This window comes from Metarhizium acridum, assembly GCF_019434415.1.
Source record: "Metarhizium acridum strain ARSEF 324 chromosome Unknown scaffold_141, whole genome shotgun sequence".
Taxonomy (NCBI): domain Eukaryota; kingdom Fungi; phylum Ascomycota; class Sordariomycetes; order Hypocreales; family Clavicipitaceae; genus Metarhizium; species Metarhizium acridum.
The window spans coordinates 3,198,145-3,218,154 of NW_027094020.1; the positions used below are offsets into that span (position 1 = coordinate 3,198,145).

General features: G+C 49.4%; 5 protein-coding genes across 5 annotated transcripts; 4 read left to right on the top strand and 1 right to left on the bottom strand.

Annotated features, from left to right (window-relative positions):
• Positions 1–657: 657 nt before the first annotated feature.
• Positions 658–2,570, top strand: J3458_009582 (uncharacterized protein; the record flags this gene model as incomplete). The annotated part of the gene is made up of 2 exons (XM_007816998.2): positions 658–975; positions 1,029–2,570. The coding sequence occupies 2 exons, from the start codon at positions 658–660 to the stop codon at positions 2,568–2,570; spliced, it is 1,860 nt and encodes a 619-aa protein (XP_007815189.2).
• A 355-nt stretch (positions 2,571–2,925) lies between these two features.
• Positions 2,926–3,847, top strand: J3458_009583 (uncharacterized protein; the record flags this gene model as incomplete). The annotated part of the gene is made up of 3 exons (XM_066119869.1): positions 2,926–2,983; positions 3,040–3,268; positions 3,319–3,847. 3 exons carry the CDS (start codon positions 2,926–2,928, stop codon positions 3,845–3,847), a joined length of 816 nt encoding a protein of 271 aa, XP_065975666.1.
• A 9,275-nt stretch (positions 3,848–13,122) lies between these two features.
• J3458_009584 (uncharacterized protein) lies at positions 13,123–13,590 on the top strand (the record flags this gene model as incomplete). The annotated part of the gene is made up of 1 exon (XM_007817000.2): positions 13,123–13,590. The coding sequence occupies one exon, from the start codon at positions 13,123–13,125 to the stop codon at positions 13,588–13,590; it is 468 nt and encodes a 155-aa protein (XP_007815191.1).
• Positions 13,591–15,144: 1,554 nt separating this feature from the next.
• Positions 15,145–16,987, top strand: J3458_009585 (uncharacterized protein). The gene is made up of 3 exons (XM_066119870.1): positions 15,145–16,146; positions 16,210–16,554; positions 16,614–16,987. The coding sequence occupies exons 1-3, from the start codon at positions 15,304–15,306 to the stop codon at positions 16,656–16,658; spliced, it is 1,233 nt and encodes a 410-aa protein (XP_065975667.1). The 5' UTR covers positions 15,145–15,303; the 3' UTR covers positions 16,659–16,987.
• A 675-nt stretch (positions 16,988–17,662) lies between these two features.
• Positions 17,663–17,983, bottom strand: J3458_009586 (uncharacterized protein; the record flags this gene model as incomplete). The annotated part of the gene is made up of 1 exon (XM_007817002.2): positions 17,663–17,983. The coding sequence occupies one exon, from the start codon at positions 17,981–17,983 to the stop codon at positions 17,663–17,665; it is 321 nt and encodes a 106-aa protein (XP_007815193.2).
• Positions 17,984–20,010: the final 2,027 nt, after the last annotated feature.

Consider the following 20,010-nt stretch of genomic DNA (forward strand, 5'->3'; position numbering starts at 1 on the left):
GCTGCCAGGTATACCAGTATGGTCGGAGTCATGTGGAGCCTCACTGCCTTGGACGATAAGAATTGAGGTAGAACTGAAACCATTGTCATCTAGAGTGCTCTCCATTGCGCAAGTAATGTCATTCGCCGTGATGGGGAAGAACAGAGGCTATCGTCGTGCAGTCATCTCCCTCACCCTTGACGAGGACGATTGAAGGAATTATTGCCGTGGGTTCGCGAAATGAGTCGTTCTCTGGGATAGGCTAATATATGCTGTTACATATGGAGGTTTACTTCCATGTCATGTTGCACTGATTAATATCAAGACTGCAAGAAGTTCCCCATGGTCAAGTACGTCATGATTTGGCTCTAGGCCATGGCTGGCGAGTAACAGACGTTGGAGTCCGCGCGTAATTGGCCGTGCCTCAAGACAAGAACCCTTCCAATTGAGTTCGACAGGGACAACGCATGAACAATACCTGAAAGGGCTTTGTTCCCTGGAAGCACAATAGACTAGCTGGATGATGCGATGGTGGGGTGTCGTTACGTGCTTCGCCGACGCCAACATGACAGCCAGCCCGCGCATTGACTGGAAAAAGTCTAACAGGGCATAAGTATTAAGCGCCTGGCCCTGGAAGCAGCCGGTAGCTTTCCTGTTCATCCACATCAAAGGAAACAAATGACTGCTGCGATTGAAGAACCACTGCCCCGGGGCAACATTCAACGCCGTCCGAATGGCGGGACTACACCTCCGCTCAACGGCCCGCCATTTACCAATGGCTTTCCACTCCAAGAAGACATCAATGGCTCGCATGGCCCACCTGGGCTCTCATATGAGCTTCCCAAGGTTTCACTGATAGATAGATTCATTGACGAACCCCGCCCACTCCAAGTCGCCGTTATAGGCGGAGGCTTGGCGGGCGTCCTTGCAGGGATTCTCCTGCCGGCCAAAGTCCCCGGAATTGACTTGACCATTATTGAAAAGAATAACGACTTTGTAAGTCGGTTTTGGAGTGACTGGAATACATTACACGGCTAATATACACATAGGGCGGTACCTGGTTGGAGAATATCTACCCTGGCGTGCGATGTGATATCCCCTCGCATGTGTACCAATCTACATTTGCTCCCAAGAAAGACTGGTCGGACAAGTTCGCTCCAGGGCAAGAGATAAGAGACTACTGGCAGTCAGTTGCTCGGAAGTACAATGTTTACAAGTATGCAAAGTTTGGTCACCGAGTTGACTCTGCGGCATGGGACGCAGATGCAGGCAAGTGGTCGCTTCGTGTGACCGAAACCAAGTCGGGGAGCCTATCAACGCTAGAGTACGATTTTATCATCGCAGCAGTTGGGCGTTTTAATGACTGGAAGCTACCAGACTATCCGGGAATGTCAGAGTACAAGGGCAACCTGCGACACGCTTCAAATTGGGATGCTACGTTTGATCCCTCCGGGAAAACAGTGGCTGTGATTGGCAACGGAGCAAGCGGAATACAAGTCGTTGCAAACCTGCAGAAAAAGGTCGCCCGTCTTGACCATTATGCGAGAAGCAAGACGTGGATAGCGACAAGCTGGGCAGGTGACGAGAGAACCCTCCCAGCACAGCCAATATCCCAAGAAGAGCAGAAAGGCTTCCAAGATGACGAGGCATACCTCAAATTCAGGAAGGAGCTCGAGGACAAGTACTGGCGACGGTTCGACTCCTTCTTTCGCGGCACGGCTGAAAATGCAGAGCTCAAGGCAAACTTCACCAACATCATGAAACGGCGCCTTGCCAGCAAACCAGAGCTCGCAGACCAATTGGTGCCCGACTTTTCGCCAAATTGTCGTCGACTTACTCCTGGGCCGGGCTACTTGGAAGCAATTGTTCAAGACAATGTAGACTACATCCAGACAAAGATCCGTCGCTTCACCGAGTCTGGTATAGAAACGGAAGATGGAAAGCACCGGGCTGTGGATGCGGTTATTTGCGCTACCGGATCAAGACCAGACCTTATTCCTGCGTTCTCAATTACCGCCCATGACAAGAAACTTGCCGACTTGTGGAAACAAGACGGCGTCTATGGGTTTCCCTACACATATTTTGGAGTGGCGACGCCTGGATTTCCCAACCTGCTGTTCTTGCATGGACCACATGGCACAGGACCTTCGGGGACGGTACCACATTCTGTAGAGACGCAACTTGCCTATTTCGCAAAGATTCTGCGAAAAGTGTCGAGAGAAGGCATCAAGTCGATGGATGCGTCTAGCGGAGCTGCCGACGACTTTGTCCAATACTGCGACGCCTTCTTTGCCAACACGGTGCTGTCCGACAACTGCAGCTCATGGTACAACGGCGGTCGCTCCGGGTCTCGAGTTCATGGAGTTTGGCCTGGTAGCGCGGCTCATTTGAGTATAGTCCGGCGAGAGCCAAGGTGGGAGGATTTCAAGTATGAGTATCTTGGCGATACCGGCAATAGATTTCTCTGGTACTTTGGGAACGGCAAGACAAGCAAGGAGTTGAACCCGGAGTCGGACATGACGTCCTATCTGAAGAAACCCAGCGAGAAAGACTTGAGAGAGCTGTATGAAAGCTGGTGGGATTTACCATGATGGCAAAATAGAAATACACTAGCTTGCTCAAGGCATCTATTTACAGCGGATAATATGTGGAAGTGCGGGATTCGCGATTTGCGACGGCGTCCCTCCTACCGAAGTCGGAGCATTGCTGGTAAATCCAAAGCCTTTGGCAGCGTTCAAGTCCACAGCGCAGATTGAACTGTCAGTCATCCAGGATGATGACGTGATTGTCTTGGGTGCTGGCGACACTGCACATGTTATCCACTTCAACCTCCATCAGATCAGCATACGAACATGGCATATTTAGAACGGAGACTTCCTTGTTTGGGTTTGCTTTGATTGAACAATGTACGGTAAATTACTCAAATTCCCTTGAGTCACACATAACATGTCCGCCACAACGAAGGCCGAACCTGAAGCAGCGGCAGTTCAACGCCAGCAGAAGGGTAAGTGTATCGCCACGACATGGACAAGCCAGCCAGCGACGTCTAACAGTCTACAGTGAGATGGTACCGGTCCACCTTCTATAACATGACCATTCTTGGTCTGTGTAATTTCGCGGCGCCAGGAATATGGGGCGCAATGAACTCCCTGGGCGGCGGCGGCGCGCAAAGGCCATACCTGGTCAATACCGCCAATGCATTGACGTTCTGCCTCATGGTTGTCTCATGCTGGGTATCCAGTGCGCTTGTTCACTACATCGGAATCAAAGGCGCCCTGATATTTGGAACGTAAGTCAAGTCAAGGACGGCAGAAGGTGCTCCAAAGCTAACGAGCTCAGGCTTGGATACGCGCCTTACGCAGCCGGCCTTTATACGAACAACAGATTTGGGACAGAGTGGCTAGTGATCCTGGGCGCAGCTCTCTGTGGCATCTCCGCCGGCGTGTTTTGGATGGCCGAAGCTGCCATTGCAATCGCATATCCTGAGCCGTGGAACCAAGGCAAGGCTCTTGGCTACTGGCTGACATATCGCCTCGCAGGGCAGATTCTAGGTGGCGCGATCAACCTGGGACTAAACGCAGAAAAAGACGAGGCCGGGAAGGTCTCGTATACTGTGTTCTTAATCTTTATTGCACTGCAAGCTTCTGGTCCCCTTGTGGCCTTGTTGCTGAACCGACCACATCAAGTAGAACGGAAGGATGGTCAAAAGGTCGACCTGTCCATTCTCGACGACCCCTGGAGGGAAATTATTCGCACAACGAGGCTGTTTTTCAGCAACAAGTTCCTTCTTATTGTGCTGTTTATTGGCCAGGCTGTGTTTGCTGAGGCTGTCTTTTTCACTTATCTGTCTCGTGAGTTGCGTCCTTGAGGGAGATGGAACTCGTTGCTGACATTCATAGTCTGGTTCTCGGTCCGGGCCAGAGCATTGGGGTCATTTCTATCCGGCATTATCGCTGTAATCGGTGGAAATCTACTCGGGGTGAGATGACTCACAGATTGAATCACTGTGACAATGCTGACGTTTTTTTTTTTTCCAACGGCAGTCCTGGCTTGATCGTACTTCGATTTCGCACAGAATAAGAGCAAGATCATCATTTTGGCTTATTGTCATACTGCAGGGAGCGTGGTGGACGTGGGCAACAGTTCTAGTCACCAAATTTCGACATACTCAGCCGACGTACGACTGGTCCACCCCGGGATTCGCGGCTGCATTCTTGGTCTTTGTCTTCCTTACTCTAGGCTTCCAAGTAAACTACCTTTTCTTGTAAGTGTACAACTATCACTGCGGATGAATTCGAGGGCCTCGCTGACGCTCTTAGGTACTTCATCATTCAAAACATTTCCACAGATAATAGTGAGGTTGTTCGATATGCGGCGCTTCTTCGAGGTACGGAATCGGCTTGGCAAGCCGTCAGCTATGGCTTGTCATCCATTACCATCATGGCCCAAGTTGGTGGCGTATATGTCAACTTTGCGTTGTGGGCTGTATCCATTGTGCCAGCTTGGCTCATTGTGCGACATTTTGGAAGTGAGAAAAAAGCTTCAAGTCATAGTTCTGATGAAGATAGAGGAAACGAGTGACGACAGGATGCGGTAATTGTAGTACCGGACCGCCAAGCGTTACGCGCCTGCGGATTTATCTAGATATTAGGAGAGAACCTGGTTTTGATTTTCCGGGGAGGGTTCTGATTCATTTGTATAGCTGTGTCTCAGAATTTCAGATGCCCACACTAGGGCAATGTAGGTCTGGGTGAAGGCTATCTGTAAATAGCTATTGCGCTCTACGGGGTGCCCCGGGTAGCAGGCGGCATATCGCATGTAATGGACCTCCAGATACGGATGGTTCTTGCTTGAGTCATATATAACCCAATCGTGTAGGCGAGTCCCGTCATCCTGTCACTTTGATATGTCGGATCTATTTGCGATGCCAAGTCGCTTTTTGAGATCGAGGATCGCACTTATGCCATCGAGTGAGCGGTTGTGGTCTAAGCTTTAATCACGCCACCACCAGGAACAGAAACTTTGAACAAGCGCCAAGAATACGATAATTGATGAGGCTGCGTACGTCGGACTCTTTGATGCATGTGACAAATCCGAGGCATTGGAGCCGGTGGCGTTTGGTGTCACTGGACACAGCGATCAGCCTCAAATCAGCGTGGAAACGGCGGCATGAGTTTGGCGACTGGGCCAGGTGACAGGTCCAAAAATTGCTTTCAAGGCTCACTGATGCTGGAATTATGGCTAGGGGGGTGAGGAAAATACTCGTTTGGCCAACCTCCCTCTTGGAGACCTTGAAATGTAAAAAAAAGATCAGACAAGCCCAGCACTTACAACGAGTATGCAATTTATATACTCCTGTGAAATAATATAGAGAGAAAAAAAAAGAAAAACAACCATATTTCTCGAGCACCACCCATTCATACAGGACGGAAAACAAAAAGAAACTACGCAACCAAGAACATGTTAACAACGATATATTGCATCTGAGATATGAAATGTAGGATACAGGGCGTGCCCCGAGGTCTCGAGAGTAGACGCACCTCGCAAGTCTCTTCTTTCAACACGCAGTCGTCGTACCTTCAGCGTATACAAGCTGTGTCGTCTTTCATGTTAGGTCAATATACTAGGCACTAGCTGCGGAGCGTCACTTGGCCACTTGAGCTGGCTGTTGATGGCGCACGGTATATCATATAATCATCTTCATGGCAAAAGACAAAATTCGCCAAATTACTACAGTCTGTGCAATTGGTATTCTCGGAGCTGTACATTGCCTCGCAAGCGGATCCCTTTTCGTATTGTTGCTGAGGTAGAGAGTACTGCGGGCAACATGCATGCGTTGTTGCAATGCTGGGGCCGGTCTCGTCGGTGATGTAGTATATTTCCTCCTCTGTGCTGGGAGGCCGGCAAACTACCTTTCCTCCAAGGTCCCGGCCGTAATAATCATAGATGGTGGAGACATTTTCATGATCCAAGTAGTGGCAAGAATCAGCCAAGCAGGTTGATTGAGGTGTCATGTGCATATTAGAAGCCGTATAGTAGGTGAAGAATCCGTTTGTAGGCCCGAGTGTCCCGAACTGACTAGCTGCAGGTAAGCAAGGCACAAACTCGGATCTCAATGTGCTGCCGGCCGGGATATTGTGGTGGTATATGTTACACCGAGAGTCAGCTGTTGTGGTCTTTAGGTCCACGCTATTACATTGTGTCAAAATCGAAAGATGCAGCATAGGGATCATAGGGAGACCAACCTCCTAGAATTATATCCACCATGTCCGAAGGGGCGCGCTCTTGCATGAACCTGCCTGTGACGTGCGAGTGAAGAACACTACCAAAGCCGTCAGTATCATCGACAAATGATTAGGAATATTGTCCCAGCTTACATCGGAAAACCGTTTCCCACAACTAGTATAATGACATTGATATGGCTTCTCGCCCGTGTGAATTCGGCTATGAACCTTCAACGCACTTTGCTGAACAAAGCTTTTGCCACATCCTGGGGTCGTGCACACGTAGGGTCTTTCTTTTGTATGAATTCGGTAGTGGCGTTGCAAGTCCGACTTGCGCGTAAACGTCTGGTATGTGTTGTTGGTACGGAGTCCCCACGAAGATCAATGTTCACAACCTACCTTTTTACAATATTCCCAGTCACAATGAAAGGACCTTGTTGTAAGCTGAATACCCGCCAACAAAGACATGTCGTCTTTTACATTTCGTAAGGCTGATATCTTGTCATGATAGTCTGAGGGTGCGTCTGGCGACCAGGGATGGGGAAGTAATAAATGTGAGGGGTTCTTGAATCGTCTTTTTGGATACAAGCATTCCCATTCTGTAAAAGGGGAGGTGGTTAAGCTTTGAAAACAAGATACAGTAGCCCAAGTAGATGGTACCTATCAAGGTCTAGGTGGTTGCAAATGACACACACAGGCATGCACACGTGCGCACGTCCACACACAAGGTAGATTACATCTCACTGCCAGGCTGGGTATTTGTGGTCCTAATGGTACATAATTTGATTCCAAATATGGGTATCGCTTAAGCGGGTGTAAATTCTGCTTTATTCCACGGTGCCATTCTCTCTTGTAATATCCATTTAACCTTCAGCCATTACTATATCGCTTCAACTGCACATCCATCTTTGATGATTTCGGATCAGACGGCTCTCATGTATGTCTAATTGGTTGACAACCCATACCCTTGCGAAGAGAAAGACGGCGATAGGATGCTCGCTACAGGCGAGGGGCCATTCCCTACTGGGTGATTCATAGTCAGTGGGTATTCGGGACCATCTGGATTCGTCAGTTTCAGCGTCATGGGTTTAGAGATTTGGGTCTCCCATGCCCTCTTGGAGAATGAAGCCATTTGACACTGCCTGTCTTGTCGAAGCTGCATGGGCGCTGGGCCCGTTCGATCTTGACCTGTGCGGCTCGCGACTGGCCAACTCATTGCCGGCTGTCCCTTTGAGATATTCCCCAAGTAGATACCACTATTCCGTTTCGAGAATTCCTTGTACGAAGCATACTGGGAATGGGCAAGGATGAGGGCGTGAGTGGTGATTTAGCTCCTTATTACTCGTAGTTGGCACCTTGTTTTCATGTGCCGGTGTGCCGCGTTGGCGTCTTATGTGTTTTGCTTGGAAAATTCAAAAAGTTTGAAGTGACCAAAGAATTCAGAATCTTCAAGCGAAATAAATGTCCTCTCCGATGTCTGTGTGCAAACCATGGATCGGATATGGCTTTAGCCGGCTTAGCGGAGGCCACGGCAACAACCTGCATGGACCATGCCATGCCCCCGCCAGCTTTCATAATTACAGCCATTGTAATAGTTACCGGACTCAAAATGGCTTGTGGAGGTGGTCTTGGTGTAGAGACTGTCCGGCCGGAGCAGTTTACATGGAATTAAAGTTTGTTTGCCTGGAAATTCTGGTTCAGAAAGCGTAATGGTGGAAGAGACCTGGCAACAACCAATGTAAAAAGAGCGTTGGCCAATGTCCTGAATTCCGAGAACCCCAGCAATGCTAAAATCTAGGGACATTCCATTCATCCGAAACATCCATGCTTCGAAGGTGTTAACAGCACCTGCAGAGTCGGGTGCTTACGCCAGGGGCAGGTAGCCTAGCGATTTTCCTGATTATATTAATTTCACTCCTAAAGCTGTGACCACTACGCATGACGATATACTGAGACATGCGTTCTCGCGTAACTTACTAGCGATCCTTGATACACTTGACAGACTTTTGTCATCTGCATCAACACGACGGCGCAGAGGTTACCAGAGGCTGGGATAATGCCGGAGTGGATTGATGACTTCCACCGTTTGATTGGGCATGTTTGAGAACATGACATTCAAAGTGGCAGCATCAGCCGCATTGGCAGGGTGCATGGATGTCGCCATGCAAATTACCAGAGCGCAACAGCGACGATCAGTTGCATTATAAGCTCGGCAACTAACCTCCCGTACAAGGCAGTCGCAAAATCAGACCATTTCTGCTTGGGTTCTAATCGCAATCCGGTATCGTCTTGCAGAAACCAAGACTAGGGCGATGCCAATCCTGGTGCCGCGTTTTTACAGGGCCCTATGTAGGCCAAAGCAGTCACTCTTGGTCCATGTCAGCTAGGCACTCAAGTCACAAGTCCATAAATACTACTTCGCGCTCGATCGCGGCTACGGCAACTTCTCTTTCATGGCAAGAACTACAGTTTGACTTTCCCCGATCTCCGAACCCGGTGCTGGCTATGTCCCTACCGGCACGGGCGGAGGCATGAAGACTTTCCCCTTGACCAAGCATGTGTCGGACCCGACACGGAGACATCCATACAATTAGCTCATCGCAGGTTTTTAGAGACTGGGATAAAATCAAGTGTTGCCTCTTGCCGGGCTCCATTGACTGTACGTTGCGTAGTAGCTCAAGCGGTGCCACGCTCTAAAAAAAGCATCTCGCTGAGTTGAATCGGCTTCCGGCGTCGTGTAAATCCGCCAACAATTCATACGTACACGTTTCTCCAATGGCTTTTCGCCATATTGTCCAAGTCATCAGGTATGCTGGCTCACACTACCGAGACAGAGATCTAAATCTGAAGCCCCCCAAAAGTACTGTTCATGAACATTGAACAAGAGCCCATCAGTCCAAGCTCGACAGCCGAAGTCCGATCTTGAGATTGAGTGGTAGAGGCCGAATGCTACTCTGTCAGCCGGACAAACGTAGATGAACCAGAGTTCACCTCATGCCGGGTCAATAAGTCGTAAAGTGGGCAAATTTACACTAATTATACTAAATGGGGCAGTATACAAATAGCCGACATAGCTCCAAAAACTTTATATGAGCCCGATCGTTCGGGCTCATGATATTCAATAATAGTGAGGCGGTATGTCGATGCCTACTTGGGGCGACCGAGACCAGCTTCCCAGAAGTGTGCAACCAGCCCTTATTTCTCCGCCGCCTGGGGCCCCTCGGCAGCTAGGATTTTGTAAGCTGTCCCTGTACTGGCGAATGCTGGTGGGCGCGCCTCAATTCTGTATATGATATGTCGGACAAGTGGACTACTTCGGGTGCACTAATGCATACGTTATCACGTTATCCTGCCTGGGTTTGTCTAGAGGAGAAACTCTGTTCTTATTTTGATCCTATCGAGCTGCAGCGTTTCTATTTGGTGAAAGGATCACCGGTGAGCAGGGTTATTTGGTCATGATAATCCCTGTCGGGCAACACTTATTGCAGGAACTATCACGATTAAATTACCGGTAGCCTGGCATAGTTTGATCCGCGAGCCCTTGTGCAAGCCGGTAGTTACTAAATGCCAGGCCTTTATGCAAGTTGGTCGCACGGTCCGCCGGGGCTTCCGACCAGTGTTTTACCGTATGGCAGAGTGGTCTGCTCCCCAGCCGAGGTTTTGTCATAGTCTCAGGCCTCTTCGGCGATAGATGCTCCGAGCTCCAGGGGACAATTATGGCCATCCTGACATGGCCATGTGTGTGGTACGCTGAGCACGGGAGCCGGCTCTATAGACAGATCTTCGCCTGTAGAGGGATAACGGCTTTTACGATGTGCTTTCAGTCGAATAATGAATTCTCTAAGCAGAATAACTACCCACGACCCGTATAGGATGGTTCATTCCTAGCTCTTTCGACACATTCCAATGCCCGCGCAGAAATCATTTTACTGTTCCCATGAGAGGACAAAAAACTCTGATTCAGCCTCGGGGTTTTCATGCTTCTAAGAGGTCATAAGTACGATATAATTTGTAAGCAAAATCCTTCGCCACTAGTGTGGTTGCGTGGTCGTGGTGGTTGACGAGAACATGTGATGTACCATCCACATCAAGAATGTAGAATAGTGGCATGTCAATTTCAACGGCCCAACGAGAACTATTAATTCAAGTCATGCCTTGATTGGTATGCGTTAGTCGAGTAGACTGTGGTTATGCAATATTGAGGTACCGCGTTCGACCCTCCGGTGTGATGACCACTTTCAAACATAATTTATTGTCTCAAGGTGCTGGATTGGAAGTCTCTTGTGCAGTTAATCAATGTCCCTCTTCCAATTCAATAGCAGTATCGGGGTGATAAGCTGGCTTTTGTAGTTGATAGCGGTGGCAAGTCGTCTCGGGCTGGGTTCGTACCTGTGTATAACACTAGGTTGATTTCTGGGAAATGGAAAGTGAGAGGGACCAAGTTTTCTGCATTATACGACGACTTTGCTTGATATGCCTTTTTTCGTGCTAGCATTTATTGAGGTAGACAAGAGTTAGCAAATTGAATCGGAGAGTAATTGTGCGCAGTATTCTCTATACCCGGCCCATAACATATCCAGACATATTATTCATTTTACTTTGTCCACTAGAAATCTGATAGATGGAGGTTTCTTGGTGGCGACACAATCTTGCTGATGGTTGCGATACCCTGAATGTTGTATGGTTCCCCCTTCCAGCTAGTGGCTAGCGGTTTAGTACTAGATAACGTCAATTTTTATCATCACACCCAAGTCCAGTGCTTCATCGCGAATATTTACTAAGATTCCCCCGCCCAGTAAGATAATCAGCTGAACTAGCCTGTAATTTCTCGCTGCTTAGCCCTATAGTATGCCAAAGCTGCATCGTTCCCGTCTCAATTTCACACTTAGATGGGAGGACGCTTAACGGCTCCTACAACCATTTTATCGGCATTATGGCTGTTCCGAGACAATGGTGTGAAGCGGGCGTTAAGCATGCTTAGTGACCCAAAGAACGTGTTTTTCACGCGCCTAAAGAGTCTCAAAGTGCCAGGGTTTTATATGCCCAATAAGTGGCAAGATCTCGCCAGTAATAAGTTTAGCCATAAAGGCTGACTAGACATCTGATGAGCCTGCAGATATAGGGCTACAGGCTGCTTCTCTCCCTTGTGTGTCGCGTTGGAGATACGCCGATCAAGACATCTATTAACACTGATATATCGAGCTATGGGTACCATATCCGGTACTAGCAACTCGAAAGTTCTTAACCAGGCGGCTTTGGCCTCGTGCAACTCCAGCTGGCCCATTCATCCCATTCATCTCGGGCGACTTTACACATCTTAATTGGGGGCACTTTGGGGGCTACTAAGCCATGCAAATTATCTTTGCCCGAAACTCCAATTTGTCTGCAAGCACCATTCGCTACCAAGTGATGGTCCACTCGCAATACTTGATGGAGAAAATTGGTCCATAGCTTCTCATTGAACATGTGAATTTTCCATCCTTTTTTTGGTGTCAGAGTCAAGAGAAGACTTGATGTTGACTTGCACCCTTTGAATCAGCCCTCCAAGTTCTCCGCTTCTCCGTGCCTTTCTCCCAGGCAGACAAAGAGGAAACCTGCCGTGCGGGGGCTCATGCATGCGGAGGTGGAGCCTGTCCATGCAGAATTGAATAAAAGAACCGTCCGATTCGCCTTTTATCGTACAGAGGACGAGTTGATATGAGGAAGAGTTTGTCATACGCCTCGGCGGGAGGTGACAATCTGAGCCGCGCAACCCACATCGGCCACATCGGCCACATCGGATGACAGCCGACGGAGGCAGAAGCCGGGCAACGCCTCAGCTGATACCCAAGAAGAGCATTCAATCAGAGTGGGCATATTGTTCCGACGTGATACAATGACGCAAGCCGAACACGACGGCGCTGGCTACCGGCTCTCCGGGGCCACAAAGCAATGTCGGCGAAGCTGTCAGACTCCAACACCAATGTCCTATCATGGCCCCCAAGCTTTTACCCAACGTTGCGCATGTCAATATTGTATGCGGTGCCGCTGCATAAACCGGGCGTAGGTCAACAAAGTCTGGAGGCGGTCGGGCTGAAATCCCCCGTCCTATATCGTCTTCACCGATGCGAGAGCTCCAGACGGGCTGTCTTGAGTTCATTCGCCCACGTCTGCCCGTTGTGGCCCTACCCAAATACAAGTTGCCAGAGAAGAAGAATGCTCGTCTATTTTTGGTCCGCTTTGGGTAGATGCACATCAGTCAGGATCCTTATTGCAACCTATAGTCTAGGCCGTGGGCGGTCAAATAACGGAGGCTTTTGCCTGTCAGTGATGCCGATCCCCCGCAATTTGGAAGGAATTGAACACGATGGCTTGGCGCCTGAGACAACTGTCGATCCCTCCGCTAGATCGGATGACACTTCTCGTGAGCCGCGGGTAATCGTGTGGCCATTTCCTTTGTAGCTGGAGCTGTTTCCTGTTCTGGACCAATACGAATAGAGCCGGCGATCCGTGTTGCAGTGGTTGCATTTGGCAGCCTCGTATCGAGGCGTCAGTAGCCTTGAATATCCTGTGCTCATGCTCCAACGTGGTATTCGTTGCGACAATGCCTGCAGCCAAGGCGGGTCAACCACTCGGCATTATCCCTTCTTCGTATCTCGCCTTCTGTGCCTAAGGCTGATGTTGCTGATGACACGAGGCGGCAATGCACCAGAACAGCAACATTCATGCTGCGTAGACAAGACTTGGCTGATGCAACGGATCAATCACACGTAACGGAAACCCCGAGAGCTCCCATGATCCTCTCTACAAAAGGCAGGCCTGTCTCCCGTTAACCTTGATGAAGAAAGTCACTCAAGGCGCAGTACTTTCCCGTTGTATCATATCATACCACAGCCAGAACATACCAATACTCCTCTCAACTCTCATATAACTTTTCACAATGTTCGGCCAGGCCAATATTCTGGCCGTCACCTTTGCTATTGCCGGAGCCGTCTCGGCAGTTGGCAACGCCGTTGTCAAGAATAACTGCGGCTTCCCCGTGACCGTCTGGTCTGTTGGCAGCCAAATCTCGAACCCAAATACTCTCCAGCCTGGCCAGGCGTACTCTGAGCAGTTTTCACGCGACCCCACGACTGGTGGTCGTGCTCTCAAGATTACCAGGGAGCCCGATGGCCTGTACACCGGCCAGCCGCAGACCATCTTTGCCTATAACCTCAAAGACGGCGCCGTCTGGTACGATCTGAGCGATGTCTTTGGTGATGCATTTGCCGGACAGAAGCTGGTCGAGGGCAGTGCCGACACCTCGTGCCCTTCCATTGTCTGGTCTAACGGCACTCCTCTCGCTGGTAGCCAGGTCAAGGACTGCCGTGATTCGACCGATGTCACATTGACTTTGTGCTCTAACTAAAGAAGGTTCAATGCTACAAGAGGATGATGCATGAAGGTCACGATTGGATTATGATATAAATGCCCTGTCTTGTCCCTGTGATGGGTTTCAGAGGGGGGTAAATCGAGCCATGTGCTAGCTGGGTTAGATAAAGACGTTATAGCTTGGAATATGCATGAATCATCACGATTTGGGACTGACAATCACTTGTGCCGCGCTGGGTTTCGTTGATGGTGAACGTCTATGGCGGAATGAATTCGTCCGTCAGCAAGCTTCTACTAATATATTGAGGCGTAAAATAGACGGTGTCCGTTGTATATTAGTTGTCTAGTAGCTAGTGTGACCAAATCGACAGACATTATGGTACATTAGTTTAGACTGGGCGATTGTCAAGTGACCGGTGTAATTATGTTGACGGAATATGAGGGAGGTCTAGTCCATTCGCGATTAGGGCATGTTCTTTTTGAGGCAGATTATACAAAATTTTGCCATGATTGCGGTCACTAGGTCTTGTAGATGACAACTTAATCTCAAGGCTAGTGAAGGGACGCAGATGCTGACCGTACACCAGTGGCCAATGCAGGTATCATCTACATTAGAGATTCATAGCAATACAAGAAGCAATATCGCTGCATTTCGACCAACACGGGCAGGCACACTTGCCTAGCATACAGCCATTGGTCGATATGCTTGCATAGCAGTTTTGGTGGTGAACAAAAGGAGTTCGTCTCATTGCCAAGAAATCAATGCCGCTTATATGCATTGAGAAGGAGGCCTTTGGCCATCCTGATATGGGAATTAGGTTTACTCATCATTTGTCCGGCAATTTTTTGGATCTCCCGTCTTAGACCCGCATATCCGCCGGGACAATCACCGGGAGTAGTGATCAATTTGAGAACTTTTGCCCGGCCAAGTGGTCGCGTACTTCGTCGTTCCCAAGGGCCATACTAATCATGGTGTGTGGCGAATTTGTCTCTGGCCACTGACAATCAGGACATCACTTCGATTTCTACCTGCTTGACACGGGACCTGTCTGAAATAGCATTAGGACGCACATTTACATCGCACACCAATAATATCCATATCCTTTGGTGCTGCAAAGGCCCCAAATCTATATCTCCACAAGACCCTTGGAGCATGACCCTGTAGTCAAAATATGAGCACTTATATTTAGCGCGCTTTTTGTTTCAATGAGGGTAGCGATTAGCAAACAGGGCCTTGGCCCTCCATCCTCGGAGACTTCGCGTCAACAAAGGGCGACATCAAGGCATCGACTTACCCAGCACTCAACACCTAGAAGCTTTTTTCGAAGCCCCTGGACAGGCTCAAACTTCCATTTACCTCGGCTCCTAGTTGAGTTTGCTACGGACTCCATCCAATGGCAGGAAGGGTTTCGAACGGATCGATGTGTCCACAATTGACTCCTGAGCTAATCCACTTCCATGGCCAACTAGACTTAATTTTGTGCCGAGACTCCGTCGGAGTTTAAGGAAAAGGAAACATCACACCAAAACCTCCTATCCCGGAAGTCGGACTAGAACGAAAAAAATGGAGATGAACGAACTTATTGATGACGGCTTAATTGTTCGTCCGGCCCCTAGCTTGAAAGTTGTAATAAACAAGACTACTCTCGTCAACCCAGAATTGCTTGACTAGCAGCTTCAAAACAACTCATTGCAATCAGCTTTCAACTACCGACCTGGACTAGTCAAGCGAACAAACGAGGCCATCGCCATGGATCTCGAGATCGCAAGGCCACTAACCCTCCCATGCGGACTCACAATTCCCAACCGCCTCGCAAAGGCGGCGCTGGCAGAGGCATGGGGCGACAAGAATCGGCTTCCTCACAAAGGTCTGGTAGAGACGTACGGCGCATGGGCAGACGGCGGATGGGGTTTGGTAATGACGGGCAATGTGCAGGTAGATGCTGCATACCTCGGCACGCACGACGACAACGCCGTCAACAGCGACATTCCACGGGAGCAGCTCCTGAGGTCATGGAAGGAATGGGCTAGCACCTGCAACCGAGACGGCACACCGACAATTGTCCAGCTGAACCACCCTGGCAGACAATCAATCCCCGGAGCTGGGTCCCACGGGTGGTTTGGAAAGACCATGGCGCCCAGCGTGGTGCCAGTAAAGCTTGGCGACGGCCTCATTGCCCGGTTTATGAGCGCTCTCGTCTTTGGCAGCCCGAGAGAAATGGACACGACCGACATCCAGCACGTTGTGGGCCGTTTTGTCGAGGGAGCCAAACTCTCACACGAAGCAGGATTCGCTGGAATTGAGATTCACGCGGCACACGGCTACCTATTGGCGCAGTTTCTCAGCTCAAAAACGAACAAGAGGACCGACGCGTACGGTGGATCGCCCAAGAAGCGTGCCAGAATCGTCATCGAGATCCTGGAGGCCGTGAGGAAGGCTGTGCCCAAGGATTTCTGCGTCGGCATCAAGCTCAACAGCGTCGATCACCAGAGTCAAAAGGAGCTTGAGGAGTGTGTCGAGCAACTGGAAGTTATTGTTGCTGCTGGAATTGACTTTCTGGAGATTAGCGGCGGCACGTATGAAAACCCAGAGGTGAGTCTTTCTAGACAACGACATTTATCCCACCTGTGCGCTTTGTAACTGACCATAGAATAGATGATGATTGGCAGAGCCAATCCTCCCGTGTCAGAACGGACGGCAGCCCGCGAGGCCTTCTTTATTGAATTCGCCCACGCGATTCGTGACAGATTTGAGGGCATGCCCCTGATGGTAACGGGCGGTTTCCGATCGCGGCAGGGCATGGAGGCGGCCATCAAGGACGGCGACTGTGATCTCGTCGGCATCGGACGTCCCTCGATTCTCAAGCCCTTGCTCCCCAAGAACACCATTTTCAACAAGGAGGTCAAAGACGAGGCAGCCAAGTTGTACGCCAAGAGTGTTGCGCCTTCCTGGCTGAGCAGCGTGCTGGGTATGAGGTCGATTGGTGGCGCGGCCGAGACTGTGAGTACTGTTTTGCTCATGACGCTTCAAAGGAACCAGCATTAACAATTTTACCATAGCTTTGGTACGTGCAACAGATTCACAAAATACTAGCTCGATTATGATCCCATTTAGATGGAGGTGGTTAGTAGTATCCGCGCATCTTCAACTGGATAAACCTTCTATCAGAGGGTTTCAATGTCACAATTTAATGCCTTGGAGTCTTACAAATAGAGACAGTGGCAGGCTGCACGTATTCGACCAGACCAAGTCCTTGGATATGACGCTCTATACTATAATATACTAGAGTATGCTCATGTATGCTTTTAAGCAAGCAAATATATTCTATCAGATTGTGTTTCTTTCATACACCAACACAAACTTGGCCTATCCCCCCCTTTTCCGGCGCTCTAGCAGTTGACTTGGATGGCGTTGGAAAACAAAGCATAGGTGTCGGCGTTGTTAAGAGCGTTCTGGGTATCCAGCTTCATAGCATTTTGGTAACCGTAGCCATTGTCAGCTGTGCCCTTGATCTGCCTCAGGTGCGTAATCTCGTGTGAGTCGGTCGTGGCCTGGTTCTGGGCATGGCACTGGGACGTCAAGGCAGGCAAACTAAAGTACAAGTCGCAGTAGGCCTGGAAATTTTGACTAGGGACGGTATAGGCCAAGACACCGCTTGTGCAGTGATCGGCGACGTCGGTGCGTAGTACTTGGAGACGCCGCCGTTGGTCGAGCCGCACTCGGTGGCCACCTTGCCTAGCACTTCGGACACGGCGGTATTCTTCGTCGATGCGCTAGAGTCTTTGAAGTACTCGTTGACCTTGGCGTCGTTGGAAGACGCGGCCGACGGGGCGGCGCTGGCGAGCCGGGCGCAGTTGGAGAGCGCGCTCTGTGTGACGGAGAGCTTCTGGCCAGTGCAGTCAGACTGGAAATTGGCGCGCTTGTCGGCCCGGAGGAAGGACTTGAGGACGGAGCCTGCCTCGGAGCCGTGGATTTCGGCCGTGATGGAGTTGTGTAGGGGACGGAGCCGATGAGCGTGTTGTCGTCGTCGTTGGCAAAGTGCATGACGCCCGATGAGTGGATGTCGAACTTGCCGCCGGATGAAAGGTATGGCCTTGCCTGTGACATGTCAGCTTGGAGTTTTTTTTTTTTTTTTTTTTTTTTTTTTTTTTTTTTCACTTTTCCAGTTTTCTGGCTTGCAAGCTGAGCTTAATGAGAGGAAAAGGGGTGGCGTACCGTCTACATCGGTGATCCGGGTCTTTTGAATCGCAGAGCTGTCGAGAATGGTGCCTGTCCTGAAGATTTTCAAGTCCTTCTTGCCATTATTGGTGATGGTAGCCCTGATGGCACTGTTGCCATCCATCTGGAACTGGACGTCAAGGGGGCGGGCGGCTTGAGGAGCGGTTGCAGCCAGGGAGACGAGAGCAGCAAGACTAGCAAGCGGCTTCATTATGAATTTTGGGAAAAGATTTACTAAACCGGGTGTATATAAACGTGCTGGAGATGGGAGCAAGGCGGCGAGGCTGATTGAGCTTCGACGGGAGCGGTGATGGGGCTAAAGAAGAAGCAAATTACTTTGACAGACCAAGATGCTCTCTTATACTTATACTTGTTCTTGTGCGGATAGCTCTTCCGGCCTTGGCAACCCCAGTGGCGTACTCTGCTGGTCGTGATATCAGACTCTACTTGTTTTATCTTACCGTCGCTCTCATTTGGGGGATAAGACGAGTTAATCGACCCATTTCAACTCGTTTGGTCGTGATTGAGCCGGTAACGAGTATGATGGCCTTCAATTTGCAAGCAGATCGCCCCTCCCGTCGAACGAGCTCATATACACTATTTAATCATTGTTCATTTTTCCCCTTCATTGTTTTAAACAGCAGAACGAAGAGCCAAGGTTGCCGGGCTTTTGTAAAGCTGGGGTTAAGACAAACGCGACATCATTCGATTGGGTCCTACCCTCCCAGCCATGAAACAGTCTTTAAAATAGGCATAATGCGCATAAAAGTGATGAAAATCCAACCCTGCGGATCAAGCCAACTTTATATAGATGCTCCAGCCAAGGAAGGTCATAACCTACTAGACGTTGCAACTGTTGTGCGTTATTCCCCTGAATATGAGAACCTGCGAATCTCGATTACGATGAACGAATAATATTATACGCTGTAACATGGACGAAACATGGATAGTCATCCCGACAAACGACATAAACGCCGGCAAGTGCCGCACGGCCTAATATCCATATATGTCAAGAGTCGGCCTACTATCCTCCATTCATATAATTAAATTAATTGAATTATTGAACTATTAAATTAATTTAAAAAGTGGCTAAATTCAGGGCATCTAGTAACACTGTATTCCTCCTTTTATAAAGTAAATGGATCCGTAGATTGGCAAAACTTGCGGACTAGCTAGTTTTATAGCAATAATGTGACTGTTCACATGGTGAGACTCCCACCTATCATTAATTCACGAAATAGCGAGGGTCTGGGTGGTTTTTATAGCCATGTACGCAGTTTGGGAATGGTGAGCTGATCCCGTTTGTCAGGCAGTCGCCCGGCTGCGCTCGTCGAACAAGGGCGACACATAGTCCAATTGTGAGTCTGAATCCTTGGACTGGGATGTGAGAATGTCTACGGAGGGAAATTGCGGTCTGTAGTCACCGAGGTGTCGATGCGATGTTCCTGGCTTTGTGCCTGTCTCGTTCTTTCTCCTAAAGCTTGATTCTGTCTGGTGCACAACAAAGGCGATTGTGTGCAATTGGATGAGTGCATAGGAGAGCCGAAGTCCAGCCATATTTCTTTTGATTGTGACTGATCAGGGGAAAGGCTCTGTCTCTGTCATGGAGAACTGAATGCTTTGGCATGCTGTAGGTTCTGGGCACGTCGCCTGTAGCGTGGTAAAGCAGACAGGCACACATGATCCGGAAACTCACTGACTACGGCATCGCTTTTGAGCTCTGGGTTCCCACCGACAAAGCCGAAGTAAGAGCAGTGAGATACCCGAGTTGTGTGGTATGTGCTTCAAGTCGTGAGTATTTTACAGATGACGCCTGAAACGAACATCATCGCATACAATTCGAATAGAGAACATCTCGTATGCCCATATACCTCTGTTACTGTCCAATTGTCTTGATCCTACATGTAATACGATGTATGCTCGCTCAGACATTCATTCACTTGGCATTTGGTATTGTGTTGCGTACTTGATATGACGTTACGATGGTCGTTTTAGACGCGCACATTCAGTCCACAACACCTGGACGAATAAGAAAAGATTACACATCAGATCCGGGGTAGATAAAGAATTCGGACCAGGGGCTAGGCGGTTTGCATCATTACTCTAGTTCCCCTATGCCCCGCAAAAGATGTGATGCCGCGCGGGATGTGTCGCAACGGGCAATAGAATTTTGGCACTTGCCTTTCACTGCCAAGACGCCACGCAGCCAGTGGAACTCAAGCATGGAACTGCCGATTT

Excerpts from the sequence above, each read along its gene's own strand:
- J3458_009585 (XM_066119870.1), top strand. The coding sequence starts at position 15,304 with ATGGATCTCGAGATCGCAAGGCCACTAACCCTCCCATGCGGACTCACA. Across the intron at positions 16,147-16,209 it reads GCACGTATGAAAACCCAGAG|ATGATGATTGGCAGAGCCAA; the intron begins GTGAGTCTTTCT and ends ACCATAGAATAG. Across the intron at positions 16,555-16,613 it reads TTGGTGGCGCGGCCGAGACT|CTTTGGTACGTGCAACAGAT; the intron begins GTGAGTACTGTT and ends ATTTTACCATAG.